The sequence below is a fragment of the Tilletiaria anomala genome (assembly GCF_000711695.1).
Source record: "Tilletiaria anomala UBC 951 chromosome Unknown K437scaffold_21, whole genome shotgun sequence".
Lineage (NCBI taxonomy): Eukaryota > Fungi > Basidiomycota > Exobasidiomycetes > Georgefischeriales > Tilletiariaceae > Tilletiaria > Tilletiaria anomala.
In genome coordinates, this window is record NW_013547001.1 from 45,386 (window position 1) to 64,384 (window position 18,999).

At 56.1% G+C, this 18,999-nt stretch overlaps 6 protein-coding genes across 6 annotated transcripts; 2 read left to right on the forward strand and 4 right to left on the reverse strand.

Annotated features, from left to right (window-relative positions):
- Positions 1 to 78: 78 nt before the first annotated feature.
- Positions 79 to 6,035, reverse strand: K437DRAFT_293689 (uncharacterized protein). The gene is made up of 4 exons (XM_013388898.1): positions 5,363 to 6,035; positions 838 to 5,289; positions 446 to 772; positions 79 to 376 (listed from the first exon to the last, which is right to left on the reverse strand). Exons 1-4 carry the CDS (start codon positions 5,984 to 5,986, stop codon positions 164 to 166), a joined length of 5,616 nt encoding a protein of 1,871 aa, XP_013244352.1. The 5' UTR covers positions 5,987 to 6,035; the 3' UTR covers positions 79 to 163.
- Positions 6,036 to 6,376: 341 nt separating this feature from the next.
- K437DRAFT_273221 (proliferating cell nuclear antigen) lies at positions 6,377 to 8,195 on the forward strand. Its single transcript, XM_013388899.1, has 4 exons — positions 6,377 to 6,518; positions 6,615 to 6,633; positions 6,725 to 6,991; positions 7,064 to 8,195. The coding sequence occupies exons 1-4, from the start codon at positions 6,486 to 6,488 to the stop codon at positions 7,813 to 7,815; spliced, it is 1,071 nt and encodes a 356-aa protein (XP_013244353.1). The 5' UTR covers positions 6,377 to 6,485; the 3' UTR covers positions 7,816 to 8,195.
- Positions 7,974 to 10,154, reverse strand: K437DRAFT_255244 (WD40 repeat-like protein). Its single transcript, XM_013388900.1, has 4 exons — positions 9,926 to 10,154; positions 9,235 to 9,775; positions 8,750 to 9,163; positions 7,974 to 8,659 (listed from the first exon to the last, which is right to left on the reverse strand). The coding sequence occupies exons 1-4, from the start codon at positions 10,004 to 10,006 to the stop codon at positions 8,130 to 8,132; spliced, it is 1,566 nt and encodes a 521-aa protein (XP_013244354.1). The 5' UTR covers positions 10,007 to 10,154; the 3' UTR covers positions 7,974 to 8,129.
- A 198-nt stretch (positions 10,155 to 10,352) lies between these two features.
- Positions 10,353 to 14,403, forward strand: K437DRAFT_255245 (uncharacterized protein). The gene is made up of 3 exons (XM_013388901.1): positions 10,353 to 13,706; positions 13,778 to 14,086; positions 14,157 to 14,403. The coding sequence occupies exons 1-3, from the start codon at positions 10,543 to 10,545 to the stop codon at positions 14,251 to 14,253; spliced, it is 3,570 nt and encodes a 1,189-aa protein (XP_013244355.1). The 5' UTR covers positions 10,353 to 10,542; the 3' UTR covers positions 14,254 to 14,403.
- K437DRAFT_245147 (Nucleotidylyl transferase) lies at positions 14,345 to 16,762 on the reverse strand. Its single transcript, XM_013388902.1, has 4 exons — positions 16,425 to 16,762; positions 15,413 to 16,357; positions 14,759 to 15,339; positions 14,345 to 14,692 (listed from the first exon to the last, which is right to left on the reverse strand). Exons 1-4 carry the CDS (start codon positions 16,672 to 16,674, stop codon positions 14,522 to 14,524), a joined length of 1,947 nt encoding a protein of 648 aa, XP_013244356.1. The 5' UTR covers positions 16,675 to 16,762; the 3' UTR covers positions 14,345 to 14,521.
- Positions 16,763 to 18,313: 1,551 nt separating this feature from the next.
- On the reverse strand, positions 18,314 to 18,812 carry K437DRAFT_267402 (uncharacterized protein; the record flags this gene model as incomplete). The annotated part of the gene is made up of 2 exons (XM_013388903.1): positions 18,314 to 18,329; positions 18,409 to 18,812. 2 exons carry the CDS (start codon positions 18,810 to 18,812, stop codon positions 18,314 to 18,316), a joined length of 420 nt encoding a protein of 139 aa, XP_013244357.1.
- Between the last annotated feature and the right edge of the window lie 187 nt (positions 18,813 to 18,999).

An 18,999-nucleotide genomic window follows, 5' to 3' on the forward strand; every position in this document is an offset into this window, starting at 1 on the left:
AGCCGCCGTACAATTTCTTTTACTTCTTTCCGTTACTCATCCCCCTCACCACGTACCTCGTCATTGCAAGATGGACAGGCGAGAACTACTTTGTCTACAGCTGAAATGCTGGAGGTGGGATGGTGGCCGCTGCAGCACAGCCTGCATTGTAATACATGTGCCCTCATGCCACTTCGATGTGATGCAGCAACTTGGCACGGTTGGACGAGTCAGAAAACAGCGCTTTGATAAGCTTCGACAGCTCCGCCTTGGAGTAATCAACAAGGGCGCCTGCTTCAAAGAAGAGGAACTCGATATCCACCAGCGAACCTGTCAAAATCTCCGACAGGTATGACGCTTTGAACCAAGATGGTACGAACAGCGCGACACTCGTTTGCTGCACGCCGGGACACCTGAAGTCAGCTCGAAGTGGAATTATAGCTGTGCTCTGCTTTCGGGGACTCACCTGGGTGCTCTCGTCGACAAAGATCTCCTCCAAGGGGCCAAACATCTTGCAGAGGACGGCAAGCTTATCGCTCTCCACCTCAGAAATATCCTCAAGGTCTTCAATGTACTCCAGCAGGCGTAAAAGCACACCGTCGATGAGTCGACCCATGGCGGCAAGGAAAGCGGTCCGTGTCATGATTCGGGACCAAGTGGCCGCAAGCGTCCTCAGTACGTGCAGGACCTGCTTGACCGCCCGCTCTGCAAGTGCATATCGTGATGGGTCATTCGTGCCACTGAAGCCATCGGCCTCGGCCAGGCTTTGCTCGAGGATCGTTTCCTGTGCAACCTGCGGAAATGAAAGCAAACTCTTCAGTATCATGCCCTACCCGTGCTTTGAGTGTCAGGCCTCACCATTTGCGCTTCGAAACACTGTTTCCCGAGCAAATTGGTGAGAGCGGCGCGCTTGTGGAATTCTGCACTCGCCTTCTCCTGCAGGTCCACGGTGATCTTCTCGTGCAGAATTTGCAGCTGCTGCGCAATGAAGGAGCAGTCGTTCGCGAATTGAATCGCAAGAGATGGAACCGAAGTGAGAACTTCTGAATGCGTTGAGGGCATGATGCCATTATGCAGATCGATCTCATCAAGTGCTGCTTCTAAGAGCATGTCCGCAGGCCTTGTTTTCCAACTCTGTGCAGACAGCTCGTCTGCGATGAAGCCAACGAGCTCAAGCAGGCTTTCAACATGCTGAAGCAAATCAATCGTCCGCTGTGACACGGAGCACTTTTCCGCAATCACCGACGGGTCCTCTGTGGTGTGAGCCGCTTCGGCGCCGCCGTGTGGCGCATCCGCATCGTCATCCCAGCCCCAAGCCTCCGTATCGTCCTCCTCAACAGGGAGCGACTCAAGCGCGCGCACCGAAGCGCTCTGGTTGCTGCTGCGTTGTCCATTGGGAGCGGACTGTTGAAGTGGTGAAGATCCATGCATGTCGTTGTCCTTCGCCAAAGGGGTGCCAGGTTCAGCAGTCGGAGCTAACGGAGGAGCGACATCCCAAGCGTCATTGTCAACATCCGCCGGCTGCACCGGCGGCGTCACCGACCGTGAGGCTGCCTCACCCGATTCTCTACCCTGGTGCTCATGGATAACTTGGCGCCTGGGGATGGTCGCAGGCGCTGAGCCCCCCTGGTCGATGAGAGGTTCACGCTGCAGTGGCTTTGTGTCCTCCATTTGAGCATCTGTGTGCAAAGCCTTTGGAGGAGTAGGTTTGATTGAAGCAGAGGCGGCGACAGCTCGCGTTTTGTTGCGAAGGTGTCCATCGTGGGAGTCTGCTGAAATAGCGGAGGTGGCTTCGTCCGGTGCCGATCTATTGATCACAGGGAATACGGGAGCGCTTGTGACGTCGAACTGCGCGTCTTGCGGCTTATCGTCCAGAGACGAAAAATTATCCCGCGAGTACTCTGCCAATGCATCTACAATCCCAACTTCGACATCAGGACCCGCGCTCGAAGCAGCAGCAGGTGCATCAGCCACGCCAGCCTCCGCTTGGGGTTCCGTCGCTGGCGCCGAGTGTACGGCTGAAGCCTCACTCCGAGGTTCTGCAACCGGCACAATTTGCTCAATCGCGTCCGTACTGGATGCAGTGCGTGCTCCATTTTGTTCGCCCGAGAGCTCCTCCGCCTGACGTGAAGCAGCATGGGTCGCTGCAAGGGCTGTAGCTCCAAGATCAGTGTCGTTAGGTTGAGCATGCTGGATCTGATCGGGAGCATTGCCAGCACTGGGGCCTAGCTCTTGCAGAGGTAGGATTTGGCTTTCCTTTTTCGCAACCGCCTCTGCAGCGCTGAGATCCCATGCATCATCGTTGTGAAAGCCAAGCTTGCCACTCTCAATCACGAGAGAAGAGGCACTCAGTGTTGCGATGGTGGGTTCCAATATCACTGCGGAAGGCGGCGTTGTAATACTTTGAAGTTGCTGTTCATGCACGGCCTTGATGTCGAAGTCAGCCGGCATTCCAAGCATGCTTGCACGTTTCGCCGCAATCTCCGCAGCGCTCAGTCCCCAGGCGTCATCATCAATATCGTCTTCGTCAACATTTTCTGGATCTGCGGGTTGCACAGGCTGTGGTGCCGACGCAGCTAGTGATTCGGCTAAAGATTCATGGAGGGGTTCCTCGGCTAGAGCGTGCGAACCCGATGCTGACAATGCTGGCGGTATCGAATCTGAGATCGCATTTTCTGCAGTCCCTTGGCCAGTAGTTCGCGTTGTAGGTGCCACGGCACGCTGAGCTTCCGACGCATCCTGTTCTGCAATACGTTGCAGGCCTTCCGTCTTGGCGAATTTATTGATGTCGAAGCCAATCGGTTGCCCCAGCATACTCGCCCTCTTGGCGATTTCTTCTTCACTGAGACCCCAGGCGTCATCATCAATGTCTTCTTTCTCAGCATGGGGATGTACCGCAGACGATGGTACTCTGTCCTCGGCAGGGTCGGCTGCCGGAGCAGGGTAAGAGCTTTGCACTTCAGAGGGAGCATCCACATCCTCCTGCCACACGTTTAGAACTGGCGTCTGTTGCACTTTGCTAAAGTCCAAGCCTACCGCCAAGCCTATTCTGCTCGCCCGCCTTGCCGCGATCTCTTCCGAGCTCAAACCCCACGCATCATCATCGATTTCCTCTTCTTGCATGAGTTCGAGCGACGGCCGAGAAGTGGAGTACACCGAGGCGGCTTGCAGTGATGGCGTGGTGCTGGGTGGCGCTGGGTCATTTTCGGACTGCGCCCCTATTTCGGGCGGTGGTGTTGGCTCTGATGCTGGCCTTGGTTCCTGCAAAAGGGATGGTAGACCTTCCTGCTTGGCAAATGCTTGCAAATCAAAGCCTGTAGGAATGCCCAGCCTGCTAGCGCGCTTCGCTGCGATCTCTTCTTCGCTCAAGCCCCAGGCACCATCGTCAATCTCCGCCTCGTCGAAGCTGGCGTTAGGGGTGGTATGCGTCGCAGCAGCAGCGCTTGCCGAAACCGGTGCCAAAGCAGTTGTGGGTTCGGGTACTGCATCGTCGTCGCCGAACCACGCATCATCTTCGTCATTTGCGGCAGCGGGGTGCTCCTGGCCACTTGAAGCTGAATTCGAATGGTGAACAGGCGAAGGCGAAAACACCTGGGCAAGGACAGGTACGCCTTCGTCCAGGTCCCAGGCATCATCTTCTGCTGCATCTGGAACAACTGGTGTCTGACTCGCAACCTCTGCCGCGGGGCGGACCAGGTCGTCCAGGCCTGATCCATCAAGATCCCACGGCCCACTGCCCAGCTGGTCCTTCGGCTTGACGATGCGCGCTGCTCCGAGTGCCGCTTTTCCTTTCGGTTTCTTGCTTGCACCAGCTGCTATTGCTGCTGCAGCGGCACCATCGTCCGAGCTCGATTTCATCCTGCTCGTCGCCGTTGCGGCTACACGTCCAATAAGCGCAGTCGGGGCCGGCTGCAAGGCGCTCGGCCGCCCCTGCTTGTTGGCGGCGGCAACTTGTGCAGGCTCCAACCCTAGCGTGGTAGAGCTCAACCCAGAAGGAGGGGTAGGCGTCTCTTCTGAGGCGTTCACGAATGGCGTATATGGCTCTGGCTCCTTCTGGAGCACAGGAATTGGGATGGAATGCCGCAATTCGACCACTTGCGTAACTGCCCAGTTGTCTTCCAGTAGCTTTTCACGCACTTCGTGTAGCGCTACTTGCAGAGCACGCTTGAAGTACCTTTGTTTGGCGTGCTTGGCGAAGCGCAAGAGAATATGGGGGTTGGAGGGGTCGTCGTCGTCGTCATCGATGTTGTTGGCAGGCGCTTCATCCAAGTCTCCCGTGCGTCCGCACTTGTTGGAAAACCCTGCGTCGATCAGCTGGTCGAACAATTCCAGAGCGGTCTGTGCGACTTGTTCGACAGACTGAAGGCTCTTCTGCAACTCTTCGGCTGAGAGCGTAGTCGGAAGGGCGCGTTCCAGCAGCTGAGCGATGATGGGCATGGTGACGTTAATGACTTGCGCTCTGAAACCTGAGACGCGTTGTGACACTGCCCAGTCATTGCATTCCTCTGCGAGTGGACTACCTGTTGGAGAGGTCAGGAAGATGACCAGGGAGACAAGTTGATGCGCTAGCTCCGCTGGGGACCGAGTGGAAAGATTCATCGCGAAGGTCACCGCGTTGCTACCGTTCACCTTCAAGTCTTCCGAGGCTTCAGGGTGAGTACCCGCTACGCTTGCCAAAGAAGACAACGTTGTCGAGGACAAGGGCAAGGTTGGCTCTAGATCGTGAAGAATTTTGCTGCGGAGCTCTTCGATCAGAGCAGAAAGTTTTCCATCCAGCTGATTCTTGCTTTCTAGCAGCAACAGAAGGGTTCTGAGGGTAGTCCCTTCTTCCTGCTGGGGTGATTCTTGCGCCGGAGCCGCTCCACTGACCCAAGCAGCGTGAACGGAGCGAAATACCTCCACACCGCCTTTGCGGATCTGCACAGCTCGTGCCCACGCCTCATGCAGCAGCGCCTCGGCCGTTTCCTCCGCGAGTATCACTCTGCCTCGGAGCACACGGGCCTCGCGCAACCCTTTCGGTGCCGGATCCATAAGCCATGACCAATCGGCGTCTGCCTTCTTTTGCTCATCACCGGTTCCAGACACTCCAATGGAAGAAGTGACCAGCTTCAGTGCTTCCTTCGCACGCGGCAAGGAGGATGTATGCGCTTGATGTAACCGTCCATGCGCGAGGTCGAGTTCGATGGCTTCGGTTGCTTCTAGAGCAGGGAGGAGACGCTCAGCAAGCTGCATGAGGGACCGACTCTGTTGCACTTTGTTGAGGACCGCGGCATGTCTGGTCGCCGCTTGCGTTGTCTTTTCGGACAGCGCCTATAAGCAGGTATCGGGGATAGCAGTGAGCGGTTCATATCTGATCACACAGCGGCGAAGCAAGCTTGCTCACGATTTCTCCATCTGGGATTTGTTCCATGCCAGCTCTCAATCCTTGCTGTCGAATCTTGCTTCTGACCTCGAGCACACGTGATTGCAGCTCTTCAATCCGAAGCGGCAAAGCCTTTGCCTGATGCGCCTGCCTGCGGAACTCCTCCAGGCGCTGTTGGATCGTCCCGCGCATTGAGTTTTGGACATTCTCGATTTGCGCAGAGATGAGGTCGCGCGTGGCACTGATAGGCAGCGCTGGCATTGCAGTCGCATTGCTGCTAGCTGCTTTCTTGTCGCTCCAAGGAGCCGACGCTCGATCTTGTTGGATTGTGACGCCCGCTTGGATGGAGCGCAGGAAGGTGGAGATATCCAGCATAGCACCTGCTGAAGATGGCGGGCGCCGCACTATTGCTGCCGCTTTCGGAGCAGACAACTTCCTCCCATCATCAGTACTGCCGAGCTGATCTGCACGCTCCGATACATGTGAAGAGGGCTGCTCCAAGTAAGCCTGTGTGGGTGCCGCGCCAGCCGTTTCCAAGCTTTCTGCATCCATGGTGTGCAAGGATGACCGCCTCTTCTGCGCTTGTGCTCTCCCTTCCATGGCTACGTCAAGTTGCTTGATGCGGAGGTTCCAAGTGCGCGACATGGTAATGTTGAATCATGAATGCTTCAACAGCTTCCATGCTTGATGGTCGAAGGGTCCTTGGGGTGGGGAACTGGGAGCCTACAACGCCGCCCGCAGGAATTAGGGTTCGAATGGTGAACGCAAGGGGAACCGAATAGGGAGCCGCCGACATGGTGAGCGAGTCATTGTAAAGCCCCTCACTATACCAGCTGTAAAACCTGTCAAACAGGAGAAACGCGTCGCCTGACGCGGCTGTTGGCTGCTTACGCGCGACAGCGAGGGAAACGCGTTTCGCGCCTCCTCCAAATCCCACGAAATGCCCAACTGTTGACTGCAGGCGAAGACGCAACTGGCTGCCATTCTCGAACCTCTCATCACGCCAATTCTCCTTCTCATCGTGACCTCCTCACCACCCATTTGAGCATTTTCGATCCAGCCCGACGCATGATTCTATCTTTCTTTGCACTCAGAACGCCCACCTCTGCACACACACGTTCGCACACACATCCCCTCAGCAAACATGTTGGAAGCACGCTTGCCAGAGGCCGCTTTGGTGAGTGACCCGGTCGCCCGCCCGCCTGGCTCGTTCATTCTATCCTGGACTCGCCACGCTGACACGCCTCTTTCTTTTGGTGCCGTCCTCCAACAGCTCAAGCGAGTACTGGATTGTGAGTGTCGCTTGCGGCGGCTAGACGCAATCTCGTGCGAAGTGAACGAGCCTTTGACAAACCTGCCTTCGCTTCTGCTCCTTCCCAACAGCCGTGTCTGCACTTATCACAGATGCAAATTTCGACTGCAGCGATGAAGGGATCCATCTGCAAGCGATGGACAACTCGCATGTCGCTCTCTCTGCCATCGAGCTTCGCGCGGACGGTTTTGACCCATACCGCTGCGATAGGCCGATGACGATCGGCATTTCGCTCGCCTCGCTCTCCAAGATCGTCAAGAGCGGAAACAACGATGACATCCTTACCCTACGCAAAGACGAGAGTGGCGACAGCTTGACTCTGACATTTGAGAGCGCAAGTGAGGAGAAGATCACTGTTCGCAGACGTTGAAGCCAAGCGGGCAGCTGACCTTATCGTCCTTGTTCTGCAGAAACCGACCGCATTGCAGAGTACGACTTGAAGCTTATGGACATCGATTCGGAGCACCTCGGAATCCCCGATACCGACTTCCAAGCGACTGTGTACATGTCCTCCGCAGAGTTTGGCAGAATCACACGCGATTTGACGAACGTCGGCGAGTCGGTCACCATCGAAGTTCAAAAGGAAGGCATCACCTTCGCCACCGAGGGCGACATTGGCAAGGCAAATCTGACGCTCAAGCAAGGCTCCGCCAGCGGCAGCACCAGTGCCGGAGGCGCTTCGAGCAGCAAGGTCAAAGTCTCCAAGGATGAGGAAGAAGACCTGGATGAGGGAGAGGAGGAGGAAAATGCGAAACGAGTGCAAGCCGAGAAGGACGACGATGAAGAGGAAAACGAAGAGGACGCCATGCCAGCGGATAAGAAGCGCAAGCGCAGCAACGGCAAGGCCGGGCAGATCGAGTCGGACGAGGAGGTGGACGATAAGAACAAGTCGGCAGCGAAGAAGGGCGGCAAGAAGGGCAAGGGAGCCGCAGCGATGAGAACCGAGGAGGGCGAGGTGCCCGTCAGGATCGAGCTGTCGCAAGCGGTCAAGCTCACGTTTTCGCTCAAGTACCTCAGCAACTTTGCCAAGGCCGCGCCGCTTAGCGCAGAGGTCAAGCTACAGATGAGCAAGGGGTTCCCCTTGCTATGCGAGTTCGCATTTGAAAACGGCCACGTCAGGTTCTACCTCGCGCCCAAGCTGTCCGAAGAGGATGACGAGTAACCGCTGTCCAGGATCTGGACCAAGCTCAGCTTTTGGCGCTGCCGCCTGCACATGGTCGGCAGGGCATTGCAGCTAGTCGTCCCCTTTCCACACCTCTTACACCAGCCCGCTTCACATATCGCCCGCATCAAATGTATTCGATCGCTTTTGTCTGGAAGATTTGCACTCAAGTGCTCCGCTATGATGATGTATCATGCGTCTTTGAATCACGCATGCCAACTCTCGGAGTAGTGTCTGCAAACCAGATGGAAAACGGCCTTAGACAGGCGATCGTACTAATTTGTTGTATACTACCACCGTTCAAGTCAGCATCCCTACTGGATCATCATCTGTACAAAATCCTTGATCTTCTCAACATATGACTCGGGCAAACCATGCTCGGCGACCAACGCTTTCGCGACGGCCGACGGGTCATCTGTCTTGTTCACTCGTAAGGACAGTGGCTCTCGGTCGTCAGCGACATCGATTTGCAGCACGACTGGCGCTCCCGCATCGGCTGTCGCTGTGTCTAGTGGTTCGTGCGCAGGTGCTTCGATTGCGGACGACGCTGTTACTGCTGGTGGATTCGAATCGGACACAACGACTTGCGAGATGACGACTTGGCCGTCAGTACCAATGCTACTGCTTCCCTCAATGCGCACCCTCATCTCCTCCCCAGCTCGTTCGAAAGCGTAGCGCGCCTCGGCTATTTCTTCGTCTTGCTCGGCGGCGGCGGCCTCGCCTATGGAAAAAATCCGCACCTTCGCGTCCGAGCTGCCTGTCACGATTTCCATCGAATGCGGCAGAACGCAAAGCGTCCAGATGGAGGTGGCATTGTGCCAGATTGTTTGGAGTAGCGTCCCTTCTACAAGCAGGAAGCGTGCGCAAAGATGTACTCGGCTTCAGCTTGTGTATTTGCATTCCTCGACTTCGCTTTCGTGCCGAGAAAACGCACCGTTAACATCCCAAACTCTGCTGCTGCCGTCTTCACTACAGCTGACGAGACTTCGCTCGTTCAAGGCGGTTACTTCGTACACAAAGCTTTCGTGACCCTTGAAGACGCGTGTAGCTTGCCTCACAGTCGGCAAGCTGGAGTCGACAGTGGCGTCTTCGTTATGCGCACCTGATAATGGCCCCCCGTCTAAATCCCACAAACGGAGGGTGCCGTCATTGGACGCACTGGCAAATACGCGACTGCTCGCTTCTGCGCAAACTAATGTAGAGCCATGATACAATTCGCTTGAGTTTGAATCGGACCGTGATGGTTTTGATGGTAAGATAGCGAGCGAGCGGACGACATCCGTGTGTCCTTCGAACCGTGCGACGCACTGCTCTTTCTTAAACAGTCTGATCAGCCGGTCAGCCGAGGCTGATGAGAATACAGCACATCAATATTTTTCAAGTCTTCAGAGATATAAGAAAGGTGCGAGAACAGCTTACCAGTCAGGAACTGATCCTCTTCCACCACCTTTACGCTCCACACCGCGCTTTCATGGCCTTTGAGCAAGTATCGCTTACGCCAGCGAAACTGAGCCGTATCTGTTGCTCGTTCTTCTCTTTGTTCATCTGACTCTCCCGACTCGCGGTCAAAGCCCAAATAGAAGATTCTGGCCGTGCAGTCCCAGGAAGCGGACGCAAGCAGTGGCTGCGAATCGGGCGGCACGAAGACATCCAACGCGCAGACATTGTCAAAATGGTCATTGATGATTTGCACGGCCTTGTCTCCCCTTCCTTCGTCGTAGACGTAGACCTGCGAGTCCAGGGAGCCCAGAATCACTTGAGAAGGGTTGCGAGGACTTGCAGGCAGATATGCACAGGCGTTGATGTAGCGACTGCTTCCCGTGTACGTGCGCTCTGGTCGATAGGCGGCGCGACCAGCCGCTGTCTTCGGACGGCGAGAAAGCACTCCGGTACAATCTCGACTTGCCGTGATCAGTAAGTCATTGCCCCCTTCTGACGGTGCACTCCGAACGTATTTGACCTGGCAGTGGAGGAAGAGGTCGGACGAAGTCTTTCAACGATTGGAACAGATACACTGTTGGAGGGCTTCGCATCGAGGCAGCTCTTCCTGTTCAAGAGCCGATAGCGTACTGGCGGTCCTCGATTCTAATGGAAATCAGCACTAACTCACATCGGATGTGTGGTGGGAGAGCGTCTGCCGGAGAACATATTTGCAAGGACCATCAGCCGCAGGCGATATACTGCCCATCATCACGGTTCATGTCAGCACGGAAGCGAGGGGGAGGGTTTTTCGCACGGTCAGCCTTCGTTCCACAGCTGACTTGCAGCGCTGCTCGCACGAGTTGGAGAGTTGCGAGGCACCTCTGAGCTGCACATGGGCCCTGGCACGGTGCCAAGTCTGAAATACTCTACTGTCTCCTCGCCAGACCCATCAGGCATCACCAATGTGCGCACGATATTGTGGGTGTTTGTGGAAGTGGGTGATCAGCAAGCACAGCACACTGGTGTGGTGCCGCCGATCCGCACAGCAGATCCGCGGTGTGCGCTCAAGGGCACCCAAAACACCATCAACGATGACTTCAAAGAGAGCCACGACAAGCATTAACATGCACTTGAGCAGCTGCTGAAACTGGTGTATGTGCACGGCGTACTGGGGTGTATATAGCACAAAGCACCTCGAAGCTCGAAGCTCTGCGCGAGCAGCGGATGCGCCAGGCGTGCTCTTCTTTCGACGCGAGGTAGCCGCTCGTGTGCGCTCGTCCGGCCGCGATAGAAGCGCTACCCATCATGGAAGACGAGCAGATGGTGCCATCGCACACGCCGGCCTCGACCTCGACAGCTGGAGGTACAACGGCAGCAACAGCGGCGGCGGCAGCAGCAGCAGCAGCAGGAGCAAACACAGTGACGACGCCGATCGCCATCCCGTTCCATCGGGCCATCTCGCCGCCGACACCTGCACCATCACCGCAGCCTGATCGTCCACATGGCAGTCGGGGTAGCGCCGCCGCTGCGGCGGCTCAGAGCTCTACCCCTTCCTCATCGAACGGAGGGAGTCCCATTCGGGCATCGCTCAGCGATGGAACGCCACTCAGTGGCCAGACGTTCATCAAAGATCTCACGATGCATTTCCAAAGCCTCCCATCGCAAGCGAGGCTCGATCTCATCTCGGCACTCGTCACGAACTGCACCAAGCAAGAGCTGGCTCACCTCTCGCGCATCGTCAGCCCGCGGCTCCGCATCGACTTCCTCTCCGAGCTGCCGATCGAGATCAGCTTACACGTCCTCAGCTTCGTCGACGACCCGCGGACGTTGGCGCGCGCCGCATGCGTTTGCCGCTTCTGGCGCAGCCTTGTTAACGATGAGCAGACATGGATGGCAATGTGCATCAAGCATAAATATCGCACCAAAAACGTCCTCCCACGTCAGCGCGAGTGGAAGCCGCGTGGGACCAGCGGCGACGCAAAGGGTAAAGGTCGGCTGCGGGACGAGCTGGAGGACCTAAGGAATGAGCAGGAGGAAGCGAGCATCCTTCCCAGCCTCTACGAGCGCTACCGCACTCGAGGCCTCGATCCGTCCAACGCGATGCAGGAACTGCGAACGTTGCACGCTCTCTTCTTGTCCAAGCAGGAAGGCAACGACGGCGCTGTCGCGATGCTTAGTCCGCATGACGCAGCCTTCTACGCGCAATTAGAAGATATCGTCAGCGAGGAAATCAGGGATCGATATGGGAAAACTCGCGCAGAACTCGCAACGCCGCTTCATCAGCGCTATGGTACTGGTGCCCCGGGCGGGCCTGACGATCACGCTGCCGCTTCCCGCGACGGAGGGAGCGCGTGGAATGTGGGACGCCTCAGTGCTGGTCCGCCTACTTCTCTTGCGGGGCTGATCGGCAACGTCCTCTCGCCAAGCTCCTCCCGGACTGGCGCCGCTGGTGCTGTGGCATCGGCAGCATCGACCCTCCATCCGGGCCCACGTCGCTCGAGCACTCTCCCTTTGTCTCTTGGCGATGGTGGTCGCGACGGCGACCGAATGGACGAAGACGCACCTGAGGGCAGCTCCGTCGTATATCCTGCAGCGCAAGACAACCCTGTTTCTGCAACCTCCACCTCGTGGTGGGAAGGCGCAGCAGCTGCTGCTGCGGCCGCAGTGGCGCATACACCTGTACTAGCAGGCGGCTTCGCAGGTGGGGTAGGCGGCGGAGTCCAACTGACGCCGCGCAACGCTGCATCCCACGCTGGTACCAACAATGCAGGCTACAGCTTTGCAGCGCATACACCGCTCGTCAGTAGCATGGCTGCAAGCTTGTTACGCACTCCAAACGTCCGGCTTCCCGTCTCTGGCATCGGTAACGCATTCAGCCACGGTTTAAATGCACTCGGCCTCGAGCGGAATGCCCTGCTTCGCTTCGCAGGTGCTTCGCCTTCGCAGCAAGTGGCAGCAGCAGCCGGATTATCGTCAGCAGGCGATAAACGAAGTTCGCCGGCGATTGGGTACTTTGATGGCGAGACACACTCCCACTCCACCACTCAAGTGTTGCCGCTAAGCTCTCGTGGCGATGCCAGCTCGCGGCGCCGTGGTGGTAGGGACCACAGACGGCCACGGCCACAGTCTGCGCTTGGACTTGGAATCCCCAGCACCTTGGAAGGCCATGCGCGTGGACCGTTGGATCGCGCCGTCACGTACTCTGAAGGCCTGGCGCACAGCGGCAGCGGCAGCAGCAACAGCTCGCAGCCAGCAATCAGCTACAAGGAGCAATTCAAACTGGCATACCAAACTGAATCAAACTGGCTGCGCGGCGGGCGCCTGCTGTCCCAGTACACTTGCGCCAACGACCAGACCATGGTGACATCGCTGGCTATGGACGCGGATCGCATTGTGCTTGGCATGCCCAATTGCAAGATCCACGTGTTCGACGCGCGTACCGGCCTCTTCATGAAGACACTGACGGGCCACCAGAGCGGCGTCTGGTGCTTGTCCCTCATTGCCGGGTCTGGCGACAGCGGTGGCGGCAGCACTGCAACGGAAACCAAGGCCGGTACTGGGAAAGGCTACGTGCAGCAGATGTTTGTCACGAATCCAGACGACAACTGCGGCAGGCCGTATCTGGCAGCGGGAGATGGCGATCTCAAGCTGATGCATCATGATGGGCGGCCGACAGAAGGGGAGGGGCGAACGGCGCCCTGGCCAATGCCGCCGGGGCCGCCGGCGGAGGACCCGGCGGCTCTTGGCCATGAGGAGACGCTGCAGTGGTTCCATCGAACGCGGCTTGCCATGTTGCGCAGAGAAGAGGCAGGGAACGATATGGACACATACGAGGATGGCGCGCCCGGCTGGTCGAGTGCAAGCGACCGGTCGCGTGCATATAGCCAAGGTTCCTCTGCGCAGCTCAACGAGTCTTTCAGGTGGTCCGGGCCGCCGCCCAGCCCTGGCTACTCTCTATTCGCGAACAACAGTAACAACAACACTGCTCCTGGCCTAGCGCAGAGCAGCCCGACAGGTAGTGTACCCAGCTACGGCAACATCCATCCCGTCATCGTCTCCGCAGGCTCAGATCGCGAAATCAGGGTCTGGGATCTGAACACAGGCGAATGCAAGCACGTCCTCCGCGGTCACACCGCGACGGTGCGCTGCCTGAAAGTCATGCCTGGACGGCCGATCGCCATATCTGGCGCACGCGACCACTCGGTGCGCGTGTGGGATATCGAGAAGGGCGAGCTGATCCACCTGCTCTCTGGGCACGAGCACTTTGTGCGTTGCTTGGATGTTGCGGGCAACAGGATTGCCAGCGGCAGCTATGACGCGACTTGCCGCATCTGGGATGTTGACACGGGAAAATGCCTGCACGTCCTCACGGGTCACTGTCATCAAATCTACTCGATCGCTTTCGACGGCGAGAAGGTCGCCACGGGCAGCCTTGACGCTACGGTCCGCGTGTGGAACGCTCACACGGGGTAAGTGTGGCGTATTTTTTAAGTTCCCCTTCCGCGACTGCAGCTGACAGAAGGTTTATTTACACTCGCAGCGAATGCCTCGCTCTCTTCCAAGGGCATACCTCTCTTGTCGGCCAGCTCCAGCTGACGGATAAGGTGCTCGTCACGGGTGGGTCCGATGGCCGCGTGATCATCTTCTCTCTCGAGACATACGAGTGCCTCCACCGCCTGTGCGCACACGACAACTCCGTCACTTGCTTGCAATTCGACGAGCGCTTCATGGTCACAGGAGGCAATGACGGTATTGTCAAGCTATGGGACACCAACACGGGCAAGTTCATCCGCGAGCTCGGCCAGCCGAGTGAGCAGGTCTTCAAAATGGCTTACCGCGATGACAAATGGTGAGGTGATCGAGATTGCTCATTCATATCGCGAGCTTTGACCGCTAACTGCGCTTGCCCCAAATGCCAGTGTCATCGTCTGCCTTCGTGATGGAAAGCCATCGATGGAAATCATCAGCTTTAGACCAGTTGCTGAGGCATATGAGCACTACCTGCACTCAACATAGTTCTTTCCAGTTTTTTCTCATCGAAGCAGTCCTACTTTCTCACAGCATCCGCAACCATGCACTTTGACTCAAGACAGTCCCTGCTGAATCTGTTGCATGTATCATACAGACACCCGCGCTCAGGTATCGATGCATTGTTCTACAGTCAAAGTAGGCCCATCAGATGCACTTCGGACTTCCATGAGGGCTGCAAAATCTGCAACTTCCATTCCTGTCTTGAGTATGTCGTAATATTTCCATGCAGCCCTGTTTGAATGTGCGAAAATTTCTAGGATAGACCAGCGCCCTCAAATCCCGCCGGAGCAAAGCATACGCCCTTCTCTCCCTTTATCAGTCTAACCTTGGGCTCGGCGGTCTCGTCTTCATCTGGCCCGACACCCTTCCAGGCCGCCTCTCTGCTCTCGGTGGTGAGGTAAGCAGGCTGGATCGTTTCGAAGATCTGCACAAGCGAAATACAGGTATCAGCGTGTCTGCGGCAAAGGTCAAAATTATGTAGCTGGCTCACCTTCTTTTTCGGGTTTAGTTGCGCGTCAGGTTCACGTCCCTCGTATCCCTCCACCCACAGCTTATCGCCAGGCTGGCTCCCTTCTGGCGGCGCAACCGGCTCAACGCCGCCGTCTTTCCCGCTCTTGTGCGTCGCGCAAAGCAACATCGCATGGCTCTTGATACCCCTCATCGCTGCGGGCTTCAAGTTGCACACGCCAACCACCAAGCGTCCTGACATCTTCTCAATCGGCACATACTTGACCAACCCGGAAAGTACAGTGCGCGGGCCGTCCGGTTCGCCAAAGTCGACGCTTTCGAGGTACAGTGAGTCAGCGTCCGGATGCGGCTTGATGTCAACGATCTTGCCGACGCGAAGATCGATCTGCGAAGGAAGCGGGCGCGAAGGCTCGTTTTTCGGCGCTGCCTTTGGCTGCTTTGGAGTGGAGGATGTTGCTGCCTTCGCTTGCTTTGGTGGAGGGGGTGGCTCTTGTCCCGCTGCGATTGCTGCTTCATGCGCTGCTTTGGCAGCCTGTGCATCCTCAGCTGTCTCGGCAGTCCCGCCCTCCTCCTTGGTGAACATGTGCGCGAAGCGTGGATTCTCTGCGCAGCAGAATTATGGCCAACGAGTCAGAAGCCTCTCCGAAAGCATCGACTCGAACCTAAAGAAACTTACTTGGCTTGACGACCTTCTTTGGTGCTGCGGCCTTTTCTGATGGATAAGCAAGCTCGGCGATCTTCTGGAAATCCGCATTGCTCTCAAACTCTTTCCTGACGGGCTCCAATAGCGTTGAGATGGCGTCTGCGACGCCCTGCTTGAGGTCTGCCGGGTGCAGCCTCCTATCCACAAAGTCCTTCTCGACTGCCTCGTAGGTCGAGTAGTGCAGCCCCCCCCCAAACTTATCGGGCCGGTTGATGCTGAATAAAGTATTTGGGGGTGCGCCATCTGCTGCGAGGCGTTTAGACGCGCCCTTGCTAGCGTCGAGCAAGTCCGCATTACCGCCCGCGATGTTCTCCTCCCTCAATCGCTCAATAGGAAAAATAACATTTTTGACGAACGCGAGCACTCCGTTCTCCTCCACCTGCCCTTCAATGCAGTGCGCCTCATTGAGCTTCTTAGCAATATCCTTGGGTGTGTCGAGGAAATCCACTTTAGAGCCCGCATCCGAAGCCGACATCTTGGAGCCCTTGAGGCCCGGTACCATTGAGTTCATCAGATGTGCTCGCTTCGCATAGCCCAATTTTGGAAGAATATCCTCGGCGTAGACGAAGATCTTGCGCTGATCGACTCCGCCAAACTGGAAGTCTACATCGAGGTACTGCTCGTCAAGGGCCTGAAGACCTGGATAGAGCATGCTGCTAAGAAGAGGGCTTGACACTTGCTTCACCACCTCAGCGCCAGCGCGCTTGGCATCGTGCTCGGTAACCATGGCACACAGCCGGTACTGGTCCATGTTGTAGGCCTCAGTCAGCTGATAGCTTGAGCCGACGACGAAATTAAGGCGCTCGACAGGCACGCCTATAGCTTTAAGGACGGTACGAATGATGAGGCGGTAGTACTCCACGCGATGGCGCACGAGTGTGATCGGCGCTTTCATATTGTCCAAGAATGCATGAATATCTGAAAAAGACGAATATAAGTATATACCTTGCATGTGTGAGGCACTGGTGAATTGTTAGCCCCTCACCTGCGAGCAACACCTTAACCTCCGTGCCAGCCTTAAGGAAGTCGGCGAGCTTGGTGAACGGAACAAAGTAGCCGATGTGTGGTCTACCAGTCGGCGCGGTACCCCAGTAGCATCTTAATGGCCGCTCTCCCTTCCGCAAGATGTCTTTGATCTTGTCCCCTCCAAGAACTTCCTGAAGGTCTCTCGTAATGAGGTCGTACTTGGCCTCGATGGAGAGCTGCGCGTCGAGCGCTGCGGCTGAAGACGACATGATGACTGCAGGAAGTCGAATGCCAATCCGGGTTAGGGCGATTGTTTATAGAAAGCCTGCCAGTCTTACGATCTAGCGATGATGAATCTCAGACGAGCAATAGAAGAAGTACAAGGACGGCAAGTCATGCATGTATTGACTTTATGGGATGTTCGAGGCTGAGCCTTTTGGCGAGTGGCTGGAACATTGATTCGGTGCAAATATCAATATTAATGTGCTTTCTAGGATCCGATTCCGGGGCTTTTCTGATATCCATGTCGGAATGGCGAACTTATTCCTCTATGAGCAGCAGCGAACGAGAAGTCCCAGTGAGGGTTTGTTAGAGTATTAGGAAGCAAATGGTGCAAATACGTACACCAGCGATAGTTTCAAGAGGTAGCTGCAGCCGATCAGGTAGTCTGTGCGAGGGCACCTTGGTTGCAGGCATCCTGATGGGAAGCTATTTCCGTTTTCTTGACAGCTTTGGTGTTCGAACCCCCGGGATTTCTGGGAGCACAGGGAATTTCACTGGACACTGTCCGGCTTTCTGGGAGTTGGGACGTCCCTTCATTCCTTTCCAAAAGGCACCAATGGAAAGTGGAAACTCATGCGATACCTTGCACACCAGAGCAGGCACTGTTTCACTGCTTTGGACCTTGACTGGCAAATTGCTGGCGTTCAGCCAGCATGGTCCTTACCACTGAAGCATGCAGGCACTGCCAGGTCACCATTACTTACACCTGGTTTGTCAACAGCCTACCTAACATCTTTAAGCGGTAGTGGCTGAAGGGCGCCTAGCAAGACCTGCCGTTATGCTTTGGACGAGGCCATGCAAGTGCTTGCTTAAAGAGCGCAGCATCACTCCCGCAGTGCGCCAGTGCTGCCTTTGTACTATATCCTAACGCTCAGCAATATGTTTTCAGCTGGCAATGCAAGATCCTCCGTGCTGCCCACAGACAATGACTTTGCATGGCTGCGACAAGCGCTCTCAGGTTGCTTTGCAATCGCACATCTCACGTCATCTCTAAATGACTTGAAACGCCGAGCGTAATGCGGTGTTAATCTACGCAAAGAAATACCAAAATCAGGTCGGCATGTCCTGGGTATGAAGGTTGTCAGAAAACCCCTGAAAAATGTGAGCGAATCTCTTGCTGTCGGGGAAATGATCGAGGCTGGAGTGCACGTACTTGCCAAACTGGTTCTTGTCACTCGCGCAGGCTAACTGGTCGGCTGCAGCTGACCTATGAAACCATCGCTGGTGTAAAACTACAATTTGCTACATGTGACTGGCACTGTTATGCTACATGAGGCATGGTGATGAGTGAAGAGCTGACAAATTCACGCGCACAGGATGCCGTCAAGAAAAGAGCGAAGACCCGCCTATGCTCCACTACATTTAGTTGCCAAATTTCGAGCATAGCACATTTGAGACGAGCTTGGACTCCGTAACCGGTATGAGGGCCTGTGATGGTCGCCTTATGATTGCCAATTGTGATCAAGGCTCCGGTTCGAAATTTGATGCGCATGAAACGATTACTTGAGGACGCGACGGGAGATGTCGACAAACGGCACCTTGAGGCGAGCAAGGAGCATAGTTCAAATCACGCTGAAGGGAGCGATAAACAGTTTTTACTGGTCAATATAAGCCTCTTCTCCCGCTTCATGACGGCACATCACTAATTAAGATCCAGAAATGCAGCATACATTCTGCATCGGCCCCTCCTTGCTCGGCCTACTGACGCATGTTATACTCACCGGAACATGTTATTCCTGGTCTGCGTTCCCATCGCGCCATTCCACTCCTCGCAGCCCATACCAAATCCTGCAGTGCCGCCTTCACGATCAAGGAACTTCTGCATGAGTGCTGCGTCCCTCTCTTCGATTGTCATCGGCTTGGGCCCAGTGGCTTTCAATTTGGTGTTCGCGGCTTCCTCCTCCACTCCGTGAGCATGAGTCGACTGTGGTACGATGGCAGCACCTTCTTGGCTACGTGCGCCTTCTTCGGCCCCATATTGCACTTGATGATCACGATGCGCAGGACTCGCGCCGGGAGTCTGACGTGATGAAAGACCTGCCGAAAAGTGGGGTGTGAGTCTTGCATTAACGACAGCCCGAGTACCGATGGCGCGCTTGACCACTGGCGATAGCTTCCAGATCATTCTGGACACTGAGCTGGACCATTCGGAGGACTTTGAGTGCTGGCCAACACATCCGGCATGAGCATGGTAGGTTGTGGCCAACGTCTTAGATAATGTAGGTGATGCAAGGGTCTATAAAGTTGGTTTAGCAACAGGTCTATGACAGCTCCAGGAGGCTCTCATGATCTCATCGCTGTAATTGATTGGG

Excerpts from the sequence above, each read along its gene's own strand:
- K437DRAFT_293689 (XM_013388898.1), bottom strand. The coding sequence starts at position 5,986 with ATGTCGCGCACTTGGAACCTCCGCATCAAGCAACTTGACGTAGCCATG. Across the intron at positions 5,290-5,362 it reads AAATCCCAGATGGAGAAATC|GCGCTGTCCGAAAAGACAAC; the intron begins GTGAGCAAGCTT and ends ACCTGCTTATAG. Across the intron at positions 773-837 it reads AGTGTTTCGAAGCGCAAATG|GTTGCACAGGAAACGATCCT; the intron begins GTGAGGCCTGAC and ends TCATTTCCGCAG.
- K437DRAFT_273221 (XM_013388899.1), top strand. The coding sequence starts at position 6,486 with ATGTTGGAAGCACGCTTGCCAGAGGCCGCTTTG. Across the intron at positions 6,992-7,063 it reads TCTGACATTTGAGAGCGCAA|AAACCGACCGCATTGCAGAG; the intron begins GTGAGGAGAAGA and ends CTTGTTCTGCAG.
- K437DRAFT_255244 (XM_013388900.1), bottom strand. The coding sequence starts at position 10,006 with ATGATGGGCAGTATATCGCCTGCGGCTGATGGTCCTTGCAAATATGTT. Across the intron at positions 9,164-9,234 it reads AGAGGATCAGTTCCTGACTG|CCTCGGCTGACCGGCTGATC; the intron begins GTAAGCTGTTCT and ends TATTCTCATCAG. Across the intron at positions 8,660-8,749 it reads CAGAGTTTGGGATGTTAACG|AAGGGACGCTACTCCAAACA; the intron begins GTGCGTTTTCTC and ends TCCTGCTTGTAG.
- K437DRAFT_255245 (XM_013388901.1), top strand. The coding sequence starts at position 10,543 with ATGGAAGACGAGCAGATGGTGCCATCGCACACGCCGGCCTCGACCTCG. Across the intron at positions 13,707-13,777 it reads GTGTGGAACGCTCACACGGG|CGAATGCCTCGCTCTCTTCC; the intron begins GTAAGTGTGGCG and ends TTACACTCGCAG. Across the intron at positions 14,087-14,156 it reads GCTTACCGCGATGACAAATG|TGTCATCGTCTGCCTTCGTG; the intron begins GTGAGGTGATCG and ends CCCAAATGCCAG.
- K437DRAFT_245147 (XM_013388902.1), bottom strand. The coding sequence starts at position 16,674 with ATGTCGTCTTCAGCCGCAGCGCTCGACGCGCAGCTCTCCATCGAGGCC. Across the intron at positions 15,340-15,412 it reads AAAGAAGGTCGTCAAGCCAA|AGAATCCACGCTTCGCGCAC; the intron begins GTAAGTTTCTTT and ends TCTGCTGCGCAG. Across the intron at positions 14,693-14,758 it reads AACTAAACCCGAAAAAGAAG|ATCTTCGAAACGATCCAGCC; the intron begins GTGAGCCAGCTA and ends TCGCTTGTGCAG.